The sequence below is a fragment of the Scyliorhinus torazame genome, chromosome 6 (assembly GCF_047496885.1).
Source record: "Scyliorhinus torazame isolate Kashiwa2021f chromosome 6, sScyTor2.1, whole genome shotgun sequence".
Taxonomy (NCBI): Eukaryota; Metazoa; Chordata; class Chondrichthyes; order Carcharhiniformes; family Scyliorhinidae; genus Scyliorhinus; species Scyliorhinus torazame.
In genome coordinates this window covers 193,702,176-193,721,417 of record NC_092712.1, presented here as the reverse complement: position 1 = coordinate 193,721,417, position 19,242 = coordinate 193,702,176, and the positions used below count along the sequence as shown (strand labels likewise).

Genomic DNA, 19,242 nt, shown 5'->3' with positions numbered 1-19,242 from the left:
AATGGAGGCGTCACAGGGGGAGGTGGGGGCCTCGGTGTGGTCCCGATTCGGGGGAACCACCGGTTTGTCCCAGGGAGGATGGACGGAGGGTTTCTGAGTTGGCACAGGGTAGGTATTAGAAGGATGGGGGACCTACCTGTTTGTGGACGGGAAGTTCGCGAGCCTGGGTGAGCTGGAGGAGAAATTTGGCTCCCCCCGGGGAACACCTTCAGATATATGCAGGTAAGGGCGTTTGTTCGGAGGCAGGTGGTGGAGTTCCCACTGTTGCCGCCACGCGGGGGTCCAGGACAGGGTGCTGTCGGGGGTGTGGGTTGGAGAGGGATGGATCTCGGCAACGTATCAGGTGATGCAGGAGGAGGAGGAGGCCTCGGTGGAGGAGCTAAAGGGTAAGTGGGTGGAGGAGTTGGGTGAGGAGATTGATGAGGGGATGTGGGCGGATGCCCTGGGGAGGGTGAACTCTTCCTCCTCTTGCGTGAGGCTCAGCCTCATACAGTTTAAGGTGCTGCATAGGGCTCACATGACCGGTGCAAGGATAAGCCGGTTCTTTGGGTGCAAGGACAGGTGTGTTAGGTGCTATGGGAGCCCAGCAAATCACACCCACATGTTCTGGGATTGCCCAGCGCTGGAGGACATTTGGAAGGGTGTAGCGAGGACGGTGTCGAGGGTGGTAGGTTCCAGGGACAAGCCGGGCTGGGGACTCGCAATATTTGGGGTGGCAGAGGAGCCGGGAGTGCAGAAGGCGAAAGAGGCCGGTATTCTGGCCTTTGCGTCCCTGGTAGCCCGGCGAAGGATTCTTCTTCAGTGGAAGGATGCGAGGTCCCCAAGCGTGGAATCCTGGATCAGCGATATGGCGGGGTTTATTAAATTGGAGAGGGTGAAATTTGCCTTAAGGGGATCGGTACAAGGGTTCTTCAGGCGGTGGCAACCGTTCCTAGACTTCCTGGCAGAACGTTAGAAGATGGTCAGCAGCAGCAGCTCGGGGGGGGGGGGGTGGTTGGTTCGTTTTTCTTGAGTGGGCGTGTATATTTGCCTTTGTGTTGATGAAGGCTGTTAATTTATTATTTATATATATGGGGGGGGATGGGGTTTGTTCTTTTCTTTCTGTATTTTGTTGTTGATATTTTGTAAAAATTTAAATTAAAAATTTTATTATTTTTTTTTAAGAGAAAGGCGGTACTGCCTCACAGCAGCAGGAACCTGGGTTTGATTCTGACCTTGGGTGGATTGGCCATGCTGAATTGCCCCTTAGTGTCCAATGGTTAGGTGGGATTATGGGGTAGGATGGAGGAGTGGGCTTAGTTTAGGCTGCTCGTTCAGATGGTCGGTACAGACTCGATGGACCTAACCTTTGGACACTAAAGGCAATATAGCATGGCCAATCCATCTACCCTGCGCATCTTTGGACTGTGAGAGGAAACCGGAGCACCCGGACACCCCATGCAGACACAAGCAGAACATGCAAACGTGCAAATTCCACACAGTCACCCAAGGTTGGAATTGAACCCGGGTCCCTGCCTCTGTGAAGCAACAATGCTAACCACTGTGGCACCGTGCCGCCCCTTTGTCAGAGGGTGTGCAACTATATCCTGCATGCAAAGATCTGAACAAGGATGACCAATTGGCCAAGCCACAAAGGAGCAGAAATTACACATCATTAGGTTTGGCCCTTCATCAAAGTAAGTGCAATGAATGTAGTAATTTCAGATGTATATTCTATTATATGTATATTTGAAACATATAAAATTCTGACAGGGATGGATCGACTAACAGTTAAACAGTTAAAAGCGTGGGTTAATGTATGCATGTATCTGCTGCAGGAAGGCTTTTTAAAATCCTAGTTTAAAGGACAGGTAGACACTTTGCCTACAGAAAGGGTAATTACGGCATCTTAAAAATGAGATCATCGTTATTTCAAACTATGCTTATGTGTAAAAGGACTAGCCTAATGGATTTTTATGATTTTTGGGTAGTAGATAATTAGAGACATTGTGGTTAAACTTAAGTAATCAGCTCTTGGTATTTGAGGAGGATAAGGGTTATATAATTAATGGGAGGAGCCAAGGGCTGAAGCAGTCAGGTTTTGAGTCAGTCAGTTGAGATTTGTCTGTGAACAGAACAGCAGCTTTTGGAAAAGGTTGTTAAGTTAAACAGTGGTTTGACACAACCAAGAACCTACAGACTGCATCCGAAGGATCTATCTCTCTCTCCAAGACATCTCCATACAGCAATTACTCCTGTGTTTTCTAACTTTATTTAAAAATGGCTTTTGACCTGTGTTGGGTTTTGATGATTGGAGATAAAGAAGGCAGCAGTTAGGAGTTACAAAGTGTTTAATTTTATTGTTAAGAATTGTTTAACTGTTAAGTGTAAGCTAGTTCTTTTATGATATTAAGGTTAGTTTAATACTGTGGTAATAAGAAAGTTTGTTTTAAGAAACCATGGGCGGTATTCTCCGACCCATCGCCGGGGGTCGGCTTGAATCCCGCCCCCACCGTCCTCCGTATTCTCCGGCCCCCAAAAAATCGCCCCGGCATGAATCGCACCGCCCGCCTCGGAGAATGGCGGGGACTGGCGCGACACAATGGGCCCCGGGGCCACCCAAATTCTCCCGCCCGCGATGGGCCGAAGTCCCGCCCGTTTAACGAGGGTCCCACCGGCGTAAATCAAGGTTGGTCCCTACTGGCGGGACCCAGCTCCGTGGGCAGACTCCGGGGTCCTCGGGGGGGCGCGGGGCGATCTGGTCCCGGGGGGTACCCCCACGGTGGCCTGGCCCGCGATCGGGGCCCACTGATCCACGGGTGGCCCTGTGCCGTGGGGGCACTCTATTCCTCCGCATCAGCCTTGTACCGATTCGCGATGGCCGACGCGGAGATGAACCCCCCCCCCTTCGCATGCGTGGGGATGACGCCAGCAGACGCTGGTGCTCCCGCGCATGCGCCAACTTGCGCAGGCTCTTCGGCGCCGGTTGGCGTGGTGCCAAGCCCCTTCCCGCCGGCCAGTGCGCCGCAAACCACTCCGGCGCCGTCCTAACCCCCGAAGGTGCGGAGGATTCCGCACCTTTGGGGCAGCTCGACGCCAGAGTGGTTCCCACCAGGGTTTGCGCCGCTTTTTCCCGCCCCGACGATTTGCGCAGAATCCCGTCCCTAATCCCTATTTGTGTGTGGAGTCATTAATGGAACGAATTATCCATCCTCACAACTTTACAAATTAAAATAAATGTTGGGGTTTCTGTCGGGTATCCTAGCCAATGTTGGAGTCTGGTTCGGGATTGTAATACAAGAAATTTATGAGTGAAGCAGCTACGAGCCTTGCATGCTTTCTGCATTATCTCTGTCCTGCCTTCTAACGGTGAGCTCCTCACAAAGGGAAGAATCCAGTGCGAGCCAACCAGAAATATTCCAAATGGTCTGATTAGAGCAAATTCACTTTGGTCAACCAAACATGAGTCTGAAGTTCCCCACCAAAGAAATTATGAGATCCCTGGATGACAAAGGAGGTAGAAATTAAGGTAAAAAAGCGAATGTGTAGAAAATAGGTATGAAAACCAGGCTAAATGCAGGTGGTTCAGAGGAGAGATGAAAACGCAAATAAGAGAAGCAAAGAAGGAGCATGAAAAGAGGGTGGCAGCCGACACAAAAGGGAACACCAAAACCTTCTTTTGGCCTATTAATAGTAAAAGGCTGGTATAAGAAGAAGTAATAATAATCTTTATTAGTGTCAAAAGTAGGCTTACATTATAAAGGGGATTGACACATGGATGCATAGGGCAGGCTGAGATATTGAATGAATACTTTGAATCCGTCCATAATCAAGGCAGAAGATGCTACCCAGTCGTGGTGAAAGAGGAAATTCAGTCACCAGAAGGGTTTAAATTGATAAGAATTGGATTGGCACCAGAACTAGATGAGATGCATCCAAGAATACTGTGAGAAGTGAGAGTGAAAATGCAGATACACTGGCCATAATGTTTTAGTCTCCCTTCAACTCCGAGGTGCCAGAGGACTCGAAAGTTGCAAACATTAGACCCCTGTTCAAAAAAGGGGCTAAGGATGAGCCCAGTAACTGCAGACCAGTTGGGCGGCACGTGGTGCAGTGGTTGGCACTGCTGTCTACATCACTGAGGACCCAGGTTCGATGCCAGCCCTGGGTAACTGTCTGTGTGGAGTTTGTACACTCTCCCAGTGTCTGCAAGGGTTTCATCCCCACAACCCAAAGATGTGCAGGTTAGGTGGATTGGGACTAGAATGCACTGCCTGCGAGTGTGGTGGAGGCATTAAAGAGGGAATTAGACTATTTGAAAAGAAGCAATCTGCAGGGTTACGGGGAAAAGGCAGGAAAATGGCACTAGGTGAAACGCTCATTCAGAGAGCCAGTGCACACACATTGGGCCGAAAGGCCTCCTTCTGTGCTTATAACGATTCTCCACTAGTCTACTGGCAGCATTATTGCAATGAGGAAAATCCAGACTTAAGACTTTAAAAAGTGTCATATTACCATAAAAATAAAACAAACCAAAGTAATAATTCAACCTTAAAGTCCAAATCTATTCCATCAAATCGCTTTGCATCTTCAGGAAGTTGGTTTCGAATGTCCTCAGATCCAATGAAAATACTCTCTAGGTGAGACCATGTGCGCTGAACCTCCATCCAGATAAAGATGACAGAGTCGGCCACTGTCAGCTTTTTTTGCCAGGTTGAGACTTGCTCAATAAAATACTCCACATATTTGCTCAGTAGTATAACTTGTAATTGCACCTAGAAAGCAAGAAGAAATAACTTCTAAAACAAAGAAGAATTCTCATTCATGATTAATACGACAAGGGTGAGAGGACATAGTTAGAAACAAAAGGGGCGGGATTCTCCGACCCCACACCGGGTCGGAGAATCGCCGGGGGCTGGCGTGAATCCCGCCCCCGCCGTGTCCCGAAGTCTCCGCCACCAGAGATTTGACGGGGACGGGAATCGCGCCGCGCCGGTCGGCGGGGGCGGGAATTGCACCGTGCCAGTCGGCGGGCCCACCCCCGCCGATTCTCCGGCCCGCGATGGGCCGAAGTCCTGCTGCTGGAATGCCTGTCTTACTACCGTGGATTAAATCACCTTTTGAACGGCGGGACAAAGCGGCGCGGGCAGGCTCCGGTGTCCTGGAGGGGGCACGAGGCGATCTGGCCCCGGGGGGTGCCCCCACGGTGGCCTGGCCCGCGATCAGGTCCCACCGATCCGCGGGCGGGCCTGTGCCGTGGGGGCACTCTTTTTCTTCCGCCTTCGCCATGGTCTTCACTATGGCAGAGGCGCAAGAGACCCCCTCCCCTGCGCATGCGCGGGGATGACGTCAGCAGCCGCTGACGCTCTCGCGCATGCGTTGCCCGGCGAAGACCTTTCGGCCCCAGCTGGCATGGCGCCAAAGGCCTTTCATACCAGCTGGCGCAGCGCAAACAACTCTGGCGCGGGCCTAGCCCCTCAAGGTGAGGGCTTGGCCCCTAAAGGTGCGGAGACTTCCGCACCTTTGGAGCGACCCGACGCCGGAGTGGTTCCCGCCACTCCATTACGCCAGAACCCCCCGCCCCGCCGGGTAGGGGAGAATCCCGCCCATGATGTTGGAAAAACTCAGCAGGTCTGGCAGCATCAGTGGTGAGAGAAACAAAGTTTAAACTTTTGTGTTCAATATGACTTCTTCGGAACCCTTAATAGTTCTGTAGAGTTATATTGAACTCTAAAAAGTTAACTCGGTTTCTCTCTCCACAGATGCTGCCAGACCTGCTGAGTTTTTCTTTCGGGATGCTCCCCCAACCGGTGGGGCGGGCCTTACCGGCACCAAAGAGTGGCGTGTACCACTCCGGTGTCGGGCCACCCGGAAGGTGCGGAGGATAGGGCTAGTCCGGCGCTGGAGTGGTTGCTGACCGCCGCCAAAGGGCCTCCGCCAGCCAGCGGGAGTTGGCGCAGGGACGGGAGTGCCAGCGTGTTCTGGCACATGCACAGAACCGCTGGCGTGCTCCCTGCGCATGCGCAGAGGGTTTCTTCTCCGCGCCGGCCATCGCGGAGCTTTACACAGGCCAGTGCGCAGGAAAAGAGTGCCTCCACGGCACAGGCCCGCCCGCAGATCGGTGGGCCCCATTCGCGGGCCAGGCCACCGCAGCCCCCCCCCCCCCCCCCCCCCCCCCCCGGGGCCGGATCCCCCCCGAGGACTCCGCAGGCCGCCCTCAATGATAGGTCCCGCCGGTATGGACCTTGTCTATTTCACGACGGCGGGACTGGCCGAAAACGGCAGCCATTTGGCCCATCGGGGCCTGGAGAATCGCCGGGGTGGCCACTGCCAACGGCCCCCGACCGGCACAGCGTTATCTCCACCCCCGCCAAAAAACCGGCGCCGGAGAATTCAGCAGCCGGCATCGGAGCGGGATTCACAGAGAATCCCACCCCAGATCTCCAGCAGCCTCAGTATTTTGTTTTTAAAAGATAATAATAATCTTCTATTAGTGTCACAAGTAGGCTTACATTAACACTGCAATGAAGTTACTGTGACTCCACACAGGCAGTGACCCAAGCCGGGAATCAAACCTGGGGCCTGGTGCTGTGAAGCAACAGTGTTAACCACTATGCTACCATGTCACCCACAGAGCTGTCTAGGATAAGACCTTATAGCTAAGTAAAAAGAAAACGTAAATGCCACACCTCTATTTTGATGGGTGCAATAAAATTCGATTTGACACATATACTGCCATTAATACACTCCACTGTCTATTCAGGAAAATGCATCTTTTAAAACAAATGGTTTTCCAAGTTATTTCAGCTAACACAGGAATCATGAAATAACAGAACAGGACAGTACAGGAGAGGCCATTCAGCCCATCACATCTATCAGCTCTTTTGTACTGAAATTCAGATAGTCCCAATTCCTTGCAAACCGCCCCCCCCCCCCCCCCCCCGGCGGAAACGTCCATACCAATCAGCGGACTGACAAAGCCAGTTACAGGGCCTAGGGTCCTGCCAAGCTGGCACAAGCAAATAATACAAGATACATCAAGACTCCAAGGGAACACTGGGGTGGGGAAGGGGGAGAACTATACATATATAAATACATGATAATCACCTTTTGTAAACTATGTATAAAACTGCTAAAATTCCAATAAAAATGTCAAAAAATTAAAAAGGGAAAGGGGGTTTGGATTTTGGTGTTATTTCTTATGTTTAGCTTTTGTAAATTGTATTTGGTTTGCACAGATTTGTTTCCTTTGTATTGTATAAAATGAAAAAAAAAAGATTTTCTAATCACGACTACATAAAAATGTTTTTCCTCACTGGTTCTTTTGTCAATCATTTAAAATATGCCCTCTGGTTGCTGACACTTCTGCCGTTGGAAACAGTTTCTCATTATGTTTCCCCCATCTGAACCCTTTGTGGTTTTGAACACCTCTATCAAATCGCCTCTCAGACTTCTTTGCTCCCAAGAGAATCACCGCAGCTTCTCCAGTGTCTCTAGATAGCTGTAATTCCTGAACCATTCTTGTAGATTTCTTCTGTACCCTTTCCAAACCTTCACATATTTTTTAATAGAAGGTTCACAAATTGAATGCAATATTCCGGCTTGGGCCAACTGGGGTGTTTTATATAGGTTTAGCATAACATGCTGGCTATTGTAATCTATACCGCTATTTATAAAGTCCAGAATCAGATGTGCTTTATCTACCTACCCTTGCACCTTGAAAGGTTAGTTCACAAACAAGGCCTCTCTGCTTTTTTACCCCCTTTAATATTGTACCATCCAACATGCATTGTCTCTCCATATTGTTTGATAAAACGTATCAACAATGTGGCAGAACAGGTCAGAAGCCAAAGAGTGCTGTTAAGTAGGAAGCAATGTTATCAGTCCCTTTGGCTCAACTTGAAGCTAATTTTCTAAAAACCTTTAGGTGGTGAATTCCACCTTCAAGGATCAATGGTTATGCCACTGAAAAATCCAGAAATCTGAGTTGCACATGCTCCACTCAGTCATAATGAATTCTAAGAGAGCTCCTGAAACAGATATTGGGTCCTTTATTAACATATACAAGGTGACCAATGCATGGTTTGCAGACCAGCTGAGGCAGCTAAAAATTGCTCAATTAAATATGGTATTGGATGCATTTCAGCATGCATCCAATTGGATGCATTTTCAGAGTGCACTGTGAAATTGTAATAATTCTTCCATTTTACACCCTAAAATGTGGCCCTAGCATGGTCCAATTTCTCTACTGTGGGAGATTTAACCTAACCTACTTGTGGTAAAACTGATGCAATCTGATCGGTCACTCATTTTACATCCAATTTCAGTTTCCATAGACTTTGAGTTAGGTTAAAATGACATCCATGCATCTCAAAATCCTCACTTGTACCATCAGTGATAGCATTGCTTCAATAAGATAGATAATATTAAAGAATCATACTTGGCTGTCATCTAAAATTTCAATGAGTTCTTCATCAAACTTCAACAGAGGGGTACCCGTTCTATGGTGTTCCTCATATGAAAATTCCATCGTGGTCCACGTGTAACTGATTTCTGTGAGGACCTGAAAATTGGAGATAATTGAATATTCATCTAAGATGTGCTCAAAAGCATTATCTAATTGTGTGAATTAGTTTTGAAATTGACCATTCAACTGCTATGGTTTCTAATCTTACATTGTTCACATAATCTACCTTGAATTGAAATGTTTATTCCTCATTTAGATACATGTAAAATAAGCAAATTAGTAGGGTCATGACATTTTCCTTACTGTTTGAACAGATGAGACCAAGTTCAGCTTCAGGATTAATCAGTCAAGTTCAGAACATTAAATAACAACAATCATAATAATTTGAGGGACCACTATTCTTTTTCCATCACAGTATGTATAAGGTAGTTGGATAGAAAGTAATCTGCTGTTGCACATGCAGGTATTTTGAAGTTACGGTATGCTAGAGGCAGCAGCATTAACATTGCATAGTCTTTGTAATGTCAAGTATCTTCTGACTCATGAAATATGTAAAAAGCCAGCACTAAATTTCCAGCCTCAACTGAAGTATCAACAACAGATTTAGATCACCAAATTGTCTGTAAAATCTTTCTGGATAATGTAAATAGACAGGCATGCCAGAAAATAATATTGAGCAAACATACAGGTCTGGCAGCAACTGTGTAGAAAGAAACAGAGTTAACATGTCAGGTCAATGATCCTTTGGCAGAACCAGGCGTGCTAGGATGTGTAACTGTTTTTTAAACCGGCAGGGTAAGGTCTACAATAGGAATGATAGTGAAAGCAAAAAGGGATAGTAATGGGGCAGGTGAAGGAAGAAAAGCAATTTTGAGAGGAGGCATAAATGTAAAAGCAGAAACTACACGGGCACCAATGTCAAAAAAGGGAACAGTAAGAAATCTTACAACACGAGGTTAAAGAGGGATAATCACAAGTTATCCCTCTCTCCTGTGCTTATCCCTCTCTCCAGTTGTTCCATTTGGACCTGTAAAGACTTAATTACCTACAAAGATTTGCATTCAAAGTATCGTCTTGCATCATTGAATTTGTCTATATATGTTTTTCTGGAACCCACCTCTTCATTCACCTGAGGAAGGAGCTGCGCTCCGAAAGCTAGTTATTCGAAACAAACCTGTTGGACTTTAACCTGGTGTCGTAAGACTTCTTACTGTGCTCACCCCAGTCCAACACTGGCATCGCCACATCAAAAAAAGGGAAAGAAGAGGTTATGTTCTAAAATAGTCGAACTTCATGGTAAGGCTGGAAGGCTATAAAATGCCCCGTTGAGGGATGGGATGTGGTTCCTTGACTAGAACTGTTTAGGTGGCCAAGCCCAAAAAGGCCAGTATGTAATTGGGATGATGAACTAAAAAGATATGTGACCAGAAGTTTAGGGTTACCCTTCAAGATTGCAAAGGAATCACCCAATATGAGTTTGGTCAACACAGTGTAGAGGAGACCACATTGTGAGCAGTGAATATAGTAGATTAAATTGAAAAAAGTATATGTAAATCACTGTTAACTCTGGAAGGTGTTTTGGGGACTTTGGATGGTGAGAAAGAAAGAAGTAAAAGGGCAGATGTTGCATTTCTTGCACTTCTGTGGGAAGGTGTTGTGAAATGGGGAGGGGCTGTTGGGAATAATGATGTTAAGACCAGTGCTACAGAGGGAAAAGTCTTTTCGGAAATGGCAGAGAATGATCAGCTGAATCTTATGACCAATATCCACTATCAACCCACTGACTGGCCTCTCCATTGGGGAGACCAAATATAGATTGAGTTTTGTTCAATCAGATTGAGTTTTGATCGCTTTGCAGAACACCACCATTATTTTTGGAAATATGACCCCACCCTCTCCATTCCATTCCCACGTTTCTATCCTCGTCTTCCTACACCATTGAATGAAAACCAATGTAAGATGAAGTAACAGCACTTTATCCTTCGCTTAGGTTTCCGGACTCAAAATTGAGTTCAATCATTTCAGATCATCATTTCTGCTGCTTTTTGGTGGCAGCTGTCAGTGGTGATTTTGATTTCACATTTACACCTCCTCTAGACACACCTTTTGTTCCTTCACTTGTTCCTTTATCATCTCTTTTTGCCTTGTGCCATCATGCAAGGGCAGGGTGTATGGCTCTCAGCGGGTCCCCTCCTTCCCAATGCTAGGTTCCTCGATCAGACGCTAAGTGCCATTGAACAAGGGACTCCCTATGGAAACCTGCAAACAAATAAGTCAGAGCTTGCTTGTCAAGCTCCCCACATGACGAGTCCCCCACCTACTATTTGGTTGATACCAGCAGCGGCAGGATGAGGTCCTCAAGCGACCTTCCTGCCAGGCTCTTAACTGAGGGAGAAGCAGTAAGACGGCAGGTGTCCACTCGCTTTACACCCACCTGATTAAGTGACACACTGCCACCAAACCCGCCACATGAGAGGGCACAAGATTCTGTCCTTTCTCTGCTTCACTTTCCACAGATGCTGGAAGAACTCGAGTATTTACAGCATTTTTAGTTTTTATTTCAGATTTATAGCATTTTGCTCTTGAAGAAATTCAGTTTAACTGAACTATCTGTTTTCTAAGCCAGAACCAAAAACCTTTCAGAAATGAAAAAGACAAAAACCTTCTCTATTCCCAACTCCTTCACAGCTTTGTCCACAATATTCCGGACTTCATCTTCCACTCTGTGCAACTTCAGAGCTAACAGATCGTCCAGGATTGTATTATCACTCATCACAAACTTAACCTGAAAAACAAGGCAAGAAACAAAATCAATCCTTTATTAAAAATACAAACACTACATATATAGTGAAAATGACCTGACATTTTTCTGCAGCTTTTGCATGAAAATATTACTGAGGCACTGAGAAAATTAAACAAGTGCACAGGTTTCGCTCTGGCATGCAATGACTTCTCAATTTATCATATTTATAATGGCTGATGTAGCTGATCAGAGATAGTCAATGTGGATTTGTATACGGTAAGTAATCTCTAACAAAATTAATTGATCTTTTTGAAGAGGTAACAAATGTGGTAGATGTATTCATGTCTATGGATGTTATTTACATGGACCTTAGTACGGTTTCACATTAGGGAATGGTAACAGAAATGGGAGCTCATGGACTTCCGGTGGCGGCTATGAGGGAGTAAGTCGCACATTTGGTGGCTCCCGCTCCGGTCGGACTTTTGGACCTTTTCCCCTGATTTTTTTTGCGCTTTTAAGCACTGGATTGGAAAGTAATAGCACTCAGGCACTGAATCCATACAGAGGTGTATGGAACTAAGAAGTAGGAAGGATCGCAAACAACTGAAGAAGTGGACAAGCAAGGGCAAGGGGGAGGCTGCGAGTGAAACCAATATGGCTGATGTCCAGACCCGGGCATCGTTAGCTCAGCCGACAATGGAGCACCTGTTGCAGGTTATGCAGGAGAGCTTTCTAGCACTGAAAAGTGATCATTTGGAACCGCTCCAGAAATTGTTTGACCGAATGAAGAAAAGGCTGCATGCCCAGGCTGAGAAGATCCAGGAGCTGGAAAAGACGGTGGAGGAGCAGGCGGACTTTCAAACGGTGGCGGACGAGGAGATTCGAAGGTTGAGAGACCAACACAAAATGCTCCTGGAAAAGCTGGAGGACATGAAGAACAGGTCTCGCCGGCAGAATTTAAGAATCGTTGGCCTCCCGGAGGGGGCCAAGGGGCTGGATGCTGCCGCGTATGTGGCAGATATGTTCCAGAAGCTGCTGGGGAACGAGATGTTCCCTTGCCCGCCGGAGGTGGACAAGACACATAGAGCGCAGGTGAGGCAGCCGCGGCGAGGGGGTCCCTCACGAGTGATGGTGGTCCAGTTCCACAGGTTCTTGGATAAGGAGCGGGTTCTTCAATGGGCCAAGAGCACGCGGAGCTGCAACTGGGACAATAGCACCCTGCGCGTTTACCAAGACCTGAGCGCAGAGGTGACCAGAAGGAGGCTTTATATAAGAAGCAGGTGAAATTTGGGCTGCTCGATCCAGTGGACTGAGGGCCAGCACCATTATTTCGAGGAACCCGAGGATGCGATGGACTTCGCAAAGAGGCAAGGGCTGGTCCCGAGCTGAGGACTCTTGGACTCGTGTTGGAACTTTTAATTCTTTCTCTCTTGTTTCTGAGAGATGCCTGCATGTTTTTTCATGCTTTTGTATCTTGGTTTTTATGTGTTTTTTGTCTTTTTTCTCTTCATGTCTCTTTTTTACTTTTCTGTTGGGGTTTTGTTCGAAAAAGAGAATAGTTAGAATGGTTTGGATATGGGGGGTGTTTTGGGGGGAATTTTTGCGATCTCTTTCTGTGTTCGAATAGGAATGGTTGAAAGTGCCTGCTATTTTGTTTTGTATGACTTAAATTGCACTATTGTTGGGGCTGTCTATGGCCTGTTTAGAGTATTTGTTCAAGCAGGGCTGATTTGGGGAAGTGGTGAGGATGGGCCGGGGGGAGGGGAGCCAGGGAACAATAGGTGAGAGACTCGCTGGCACCGGAGTTGGGAACCACCAGGCTAGCTGGGTGGGCTAGTCAACGGAAGCCAGGTGGGGGGTGTTCATTTAGCTAGTTTGTGGCAAGGGTTAGGATATAGGGTGGTGTTGCTAAAGGGGGGGGGGTTGGTCTGCTGACGATGATGGAAATTGGGCATGGTAACAGTGAGGAGGTCAGGGGTGGAGGCAGCCAGGAGGCGGGCCAGAGGAAGCATGACACATGGCTTGGGGGCTGGCCAAAGAAAGGAGATGGCTAATCGGCAAAGGGGGGGGGGGGTGAGGTGCCCCCTGACCACGCTGATCACCTGGAATGTTAGAGGGGTAAATGGTCCAGTCAAGAGGGCGCGTGTGTTCGCGCATTTGCGGGTTCTGAAGGCGGACGTAGTCATGTTACAGGAGACTCATCTGAAAGTGGCTGACCAGGTCAGATTAAGGAAGGGCTGGATTAGTCAGGTCTTCCATTCGGGGCTCGACACAAGACCAGGGTGGTTGCGATATTGATCAATAAGTGGGTCTAATTTGAGGTGGAGGGCACAGTTGTGGACGGGGGGTGGCAGATCTGTTACGGTTAAAGGTAAGCTCGAGGGGGTGACAGTAGTCCTGGTCAGCATATATGCACCTAATTGGGATGATGTAGATTTCATTAAGAGGTTGCTGGGGAAGATCCCTGACTTGGACTCATGCAAACTGATCATGGGTGGGGACTTTAACACAATTCTTGATCCTGGCCTGGACTGGTCGTGTTCAAAATGGGTAGGGTGCCAGCGATGGCAAAGGAACTGAGAGGGTTCATGAAGCAAATGGGGGGAGCTGACCCATGGAGATTTAGTCGGCCGTCGGCGAAGGAGTTTTTGTTCTATTCTCACGTCCAGAAGGTGTTTTCCCGAATCGATTTCTTTATCATGAGCAGGGACTTGCTGACAGGGAATACGGGTGCAGAATATTCGGCAATTACCATCTCAGACCATGCTCCGCACTGGGTTGATCTGCAGATTTGCAAAGATAGCTTTCAGCGCCCACAATGGAGGCTGAAAGTTGGACTGCTGGCGGATGAGGCGGTGTGTGAGAGGCTGAGGAAATGCATGCAGAATTACCTGCAGGTAAATAATACTGGAGAAGTCTCAGCAGCGGTGCTCTGGGAGGCGCTGAAGGCAGTGGTGAGAGGGGAGCTCATTTCAATCCGAGCCCATAGGGACAGGACAGACAGGGCAGAAACGGACCAACTGGTTAAGGAAATTTTACAGCTGGACAGGAGCTATGCGGAGTCCCCGAGGCCAGAGTTACTTAGGAAACGACAGAGGCTGCAGACCGAGTTTGGGGTGTTGTCTACAGGAAAGGGCGTAGAGCAGCTTAGAAGGGCAAAGGGCACAATATACGAGAAGGCCAGCAGAATGCTTGCACAACATCTAAGAAATAGAGAAACGGCTAGGGAAATAGGAAAGGTAGTTGACGGGGAGGGAAACCTGGTGGGGCACCCGGTAGGACTGAACAAGGTGTTTAGGGACTTCTATAGCAAGCTGTACACCTCAGAAGCCCCCACGGGACCGGAGGGGATGAGGCGCTTTTTGGACGGACAGACATTCCCAAGAGTAGGTAGGGGGTTGGTAGACGGGCTGGGGGCCCCGATCAGGACCAAAGAAGTACTGGGGGGCCTGAAGGGTCATTCAGTCGGGTAAAGACCCGGGGCCGGATGGATACCCAGTGGAGTTTTATAAAATGTTTTCGGAGATAGTGGGGCCGGTGCTGGTCAGGGTGTTCAACGAGGCAAGAGACAGCGCGTCTCACCCCCGACACTGTCGCAGGCCACTATCTCGCTTCTACTGAAACGGGATGAAGACCCGGAGGCATGTGGGTCCTATAGGCCTATCTCTTTGAATAACGCAGACGCTAAGTTACTGACCAAGATCTTGGCGTCTAGAATTGAGGACTGTGTACCGGACATGATTGTGGAGGACCAAACCGGGTTCGTAAAGGGCAGGCAATTGGTGGCCAATCTAAGGAGGCTGCTCAATGTGATTATGATGCCCCCAGAGAGCAGAGAGGCAGAGGTAGTGGTAGCAATGGATGCCGAAAAGGCTTTCGACCGGGTTCAGTGGGACTATTTATGGGAGGTGCTGGAACGTATTGGGTGGGATTCATTGACTGGGTTAGGCTGCTATATCAGGCCCCAGAGGCTAGTGTAAGGACGAACAGGACAGCATCTGACTATTTCAGACTGTACCGGGGGACTAGACAGGGATGCCCCCTCTCCCCACTGCTGTTTGCGCTGGCTATAGAGCCGCTGGCAATCGCCCTGAGAGCTTCAAGGGACTGGAAAGGGCTGGTCCGGGGGGGGGGGGGGAGTGGAACATAAAGTCTCGTTATTCGCGGATGACCTGCTGTTATATGTGTCAGACCCATTGGCGGGGATGGACGGAATCATGGAAACCCTGAGGGAATTTGGTCGGTTCTCAGGATATAAATTGAACATGGCAAAGAGCAAGTTGTGGGTAGTGCAGGCGAGAGGTCAGGAGAGTTGGCTGAGGGGACTGCCGTTCAGGCTGGTAGGGGAAAGCTTCAGATATTTAGGGATACAAGTAGCGCGAGACTGGGGTCAGTTGCATAAATTAAACTTGTCCCGGTTGGCGGAGCAAGTGAAGGACGAGTTCCAGAGATGGGATGCGCTCCCGCTCTCGTTAGCAGGGAGAGTGTAGACGGTGAAGATGACGATTCTCCCGAGATTCTTGTTCATATTTCAGTGTCTCCCCATTTTCATCCCGTGGTCCTTCTTTAGGAGGCTAGATAAAATTATCCTGGGATTTGTTTGGGCGGGAAAGTCCCCACGGGGGAGGAAGGCGATGCTCGAGAGGAACTATAAGACCACAAGACATAGGAGCGGAAGTAAGACCATTCGGCCCATCGAGTCCACTCCACCATTAATCATGGCTGATTTCAACTCCATTTACCCGCTCTCTATCCATAGCCCTTAATTCCTTGAGAAATCAAGAATTTATCAACTTCTGTCTTAAAGACACTCAACGTGAGAGTTCCGGGTGCGGCGATAACCAGCTGAGTCGCACGTTTCGGCAGCTCCCGGTGTAACGGACTTTTGGGTTTTTAATAAGAGCCCCAACGGCAATTTTAACGGCTAAAAGTACTGTGCGGTGAACCAGAAGGGAATCCCCCCTGGATACGGATGGAAAAAGGAGAGGAAGGTGGCCGGATTGCGGTGGATCCTTTAGAGCAGCGGCAAGGAAGGCAACCAAAAACCAAGATGGCGTCGGAAGGTGGCAGTTTAATATGGGGCCCTGAACAACACGAGTTTTTGAAACGCTGCGTGGAAGAACTCAAAAAGGAAATGAAGAAGGAGCTGTTGGCCCCGATATTACAGGCGATCGAAGGGCTAAAGGAGGAGCAAAAGACCCAGGAGCGGGAGCTTCGGGTCGTGAAGGCAAAGGCTGCCGAGAATGAGGACGACATACAGGGCCTGGTGGTGAAGACGGAGATGCACGAGGCACACCATAAACGATGTGTGGAAAGGCTGGAGGCGCTGGAGAACAACGCGAGGAGGAACAACCTAAGGATTCTTGGCCTTCCTGAAGGAGCGGAGGGAGCGGACGTCGGGGCATATGTGAGCACGATGCTGCACTCGTTAATGGGAGCGGAGGCCCCGGCGGCTCCGCTGGAGGTGGAGGGAGCATACCGAGTGATGGCGCGAGGACCGAGAGCAGGAGAAATTCCGAGAGCCATAGTGGTGAGATTCCTCCGTTTTAAGGACAGAGAGATGGTCCTTAGATGGGCAAAGAAAACTCGGAGCAGTAAGTGGGAGAACGCGGTGATCCGCGTATACCCAGACTGGAGTGCGGAGGTGGCGAGAAGGAGGGCGAGCTTTAATCGGGCCAAGGCGGTGCTTCACAAAAAGAAGATAAAATTCGGAATGCTGCAACCGGCAAGACTGTGGGTCACATATCAAGGGAGGCACCACTACTTTGAGACGGCGGATGAAGCGTGGACTTTTATCGTGGAAGAAAAATTGGAATGAGCGGGTTATTAAAAAAAAGAACGTTTGAAACAAAGTGGTGGGACGAGTATGGGGGGCGAAGAAGGGGGGAAAGAGGAGTTTTATGTTATTAATCCTGCGATGTGGTAACTTTTCTCTCTTCCACAGGAGGTGGTGGGGGGAGGAAAGGAGGTGGAAGAGATGGGGCGTTGGCCATTGGGGGCGGGGCCAAGGGGGAAGTGCGGGCTCGGTTCCCGCGCTATGATAATCATGGCGGGAATAGGGAAGCAGGAAGGAGGGGGCATCGCACGGTGCGAGCCGAGGTCACGGGGGGAATCCGAGGTCGGCCAGAGTTTGCTGACTTCTGGGAGCAACATGGGGGGTGTAACTACGCTAGTGGGGGATCTAGCGGGGGGGATGGGAGGGGGGAATTATTGGGCTGCTGCTGCTGGGGAGAGGGGGGAGCTGGTATGGAGTGGGATGGGCGGGGGGGCACCGCCTGGGGGGGGACACAGCTGCGTGGGAACCGGGTGAGGAGCTGGAAAAAGGGGATGGCTAATCGACAAGGGGGGGGGTAAAAAGCCCCCCAACCCGGCTGATCATGTGGAACGTGAGAGGGCTGAACGGGCCGATAAAGAGGGCACGGGTACTCGCACACCTTAAGAAACTTAAGGCAGACGTGGTTATGTTACAGGAAACGCACTTGAAACTGATAGACCAGGTGAGACTACGCAAAGGTTGGGTGGGGCAGGTGTTCCATTCGGGGCTAGATGCGAAAAACAGGGGGGTGGCTATATTAGTGGGGAAGCGGGTAATGTTTGAGGCAAAGACTATAGTGGCGGATAGCGGGGGCAGATACGTGATGGTGAGTGGCAAACTACAGGGGGAGACGGTGGTTTTGGTAAACGTATATGCCCCGAACTGGGATGATGCCAATTTTATGAGGCGTATGCTAGGACGCATCCCGGACCTAGAGGTGGGAAAGTTGGTAATGGGGGGAGATTTCAATACGGTGTTGGAACCAGGGCTGGACAGGTCGAGGTCCAGGACTGGAAGGAGGCCGGCAGCAGCCAAGGTGCTTAAAGATTTTATGGAGCAGATGAGAGGAGTAGACCCGTGGAGATTTAGCAGACCTAGGAGTAAGGAGTTTTCGTTTTTCTCCTATGTCCACAAAGTCTATTCGCGAATAGACTTTTTTGTTTTGGGAAGGGCGTTGATCCCGAAGGTGAGGGGAACGGAGTATACGGCTATAGCCATTTCGGATCATGCTCCACATTGGGTGGACTTAGAGATAGGGGAGGAAACAGTAGGGCGCCCACCCTGGAGAATGGACATGGGACTAATGGCAGATGAGGGGGTGTGTCTAAGGGTGAGGGGGTGCATTGAAAAGTACTTGGAACTCAATGACAATGGGGAGGTCCAGGTGGGAGTGGTCTGGGAGGCGCTGAAGGCAGTGGTTAGAGGGGAGCTGATATCAATAAGGGCACTTAAAGGAAAGCAGGAGAGTAGGGAACGGGAGCGGTTGCTGCAAGAACTTCTGAGGGTGGACAGGCAATATGCGGAGGCACCGGAGGAGGGACTGTACAGGGAAAGGCAAAGGCTACACGTAGAATTTGACTTGCTGACAACGGGTACTGCAGAGGCACAGTGGAGGAAGGCACAGGGTGTACAGTACGAATATGGGGAGAAGGCGAGCAGGTTGCTGGCCCACCAATTGAGGAAAAGGGGAGCAGCGAGGGAAATACGGGGAGTGAGGGATGAGGAAGGAGAGATGGAGCAGGGAGCGGAGAGAGTGAATGGAGTGTTCAAGGCATTTTATAAAAAATTATACGAAGCTCAACCCCCGGATGGGAGGGAGAGAATGATGGGCTTTCTGGACCGGCTGGAATTTCCCAAGGTGGAGGAGCAGGAAAGGAACTGGGAGCACAGATTGAAATAGAGGAAGTAGTGAAAGGAATTAGGAGCATGCAGGCAGGGAAGGCTCCGGGACCGGATGGATTCCCAGTTGAATTTTACAGGAAATATGTGGACTTGCTCGCCCCGCTACTGATGAGGACCTTTAATGAGGCAAAGGAAAGGGGACAGCTGCCCCCGACTATGTCTGAGGCAATGATATCGCTTCTCCTAAAGAAGGAAAAGGACCCGCTGCAATGCGGGTCCTATAGACCTATTTCCCTCCTAAATGTAGACGCTAAGATTCTGGCCAAGGTAATGGCAATGAGGATAGAGGATTGTGTCCCGAGGGTGGTCCATGAGGACCAAACTGGGTTTGTGAAG

The 19,242-nt window shown here is 49.3% G+C and overlaps 1 protein-coding gene across 1 annotated transcript in view; it reads right to left on the bottom strand.

Annotated features, from left to right (window-relative positions):
• Window positions 1–19,242, bottom strand: part of LOC140425201 (dynein axonemal heavy chain 11-like) — a 755,586-nt gene that overhangs the window by 511,181 nt on the left and 225,163 nt on the right. Inside the window, 3 exon segments of the mRNA XM_072509215.1 lie at window positions 4,530–4,754; window positions 8,420–8,542; window positions 11,109–11,231. Of these exon segments, the coding sequence (XP_072365316.1) occupies window positions 4,530–4,754; window positions 8,420–8,542; window positions 11,109–11,231 (471 nt within the window).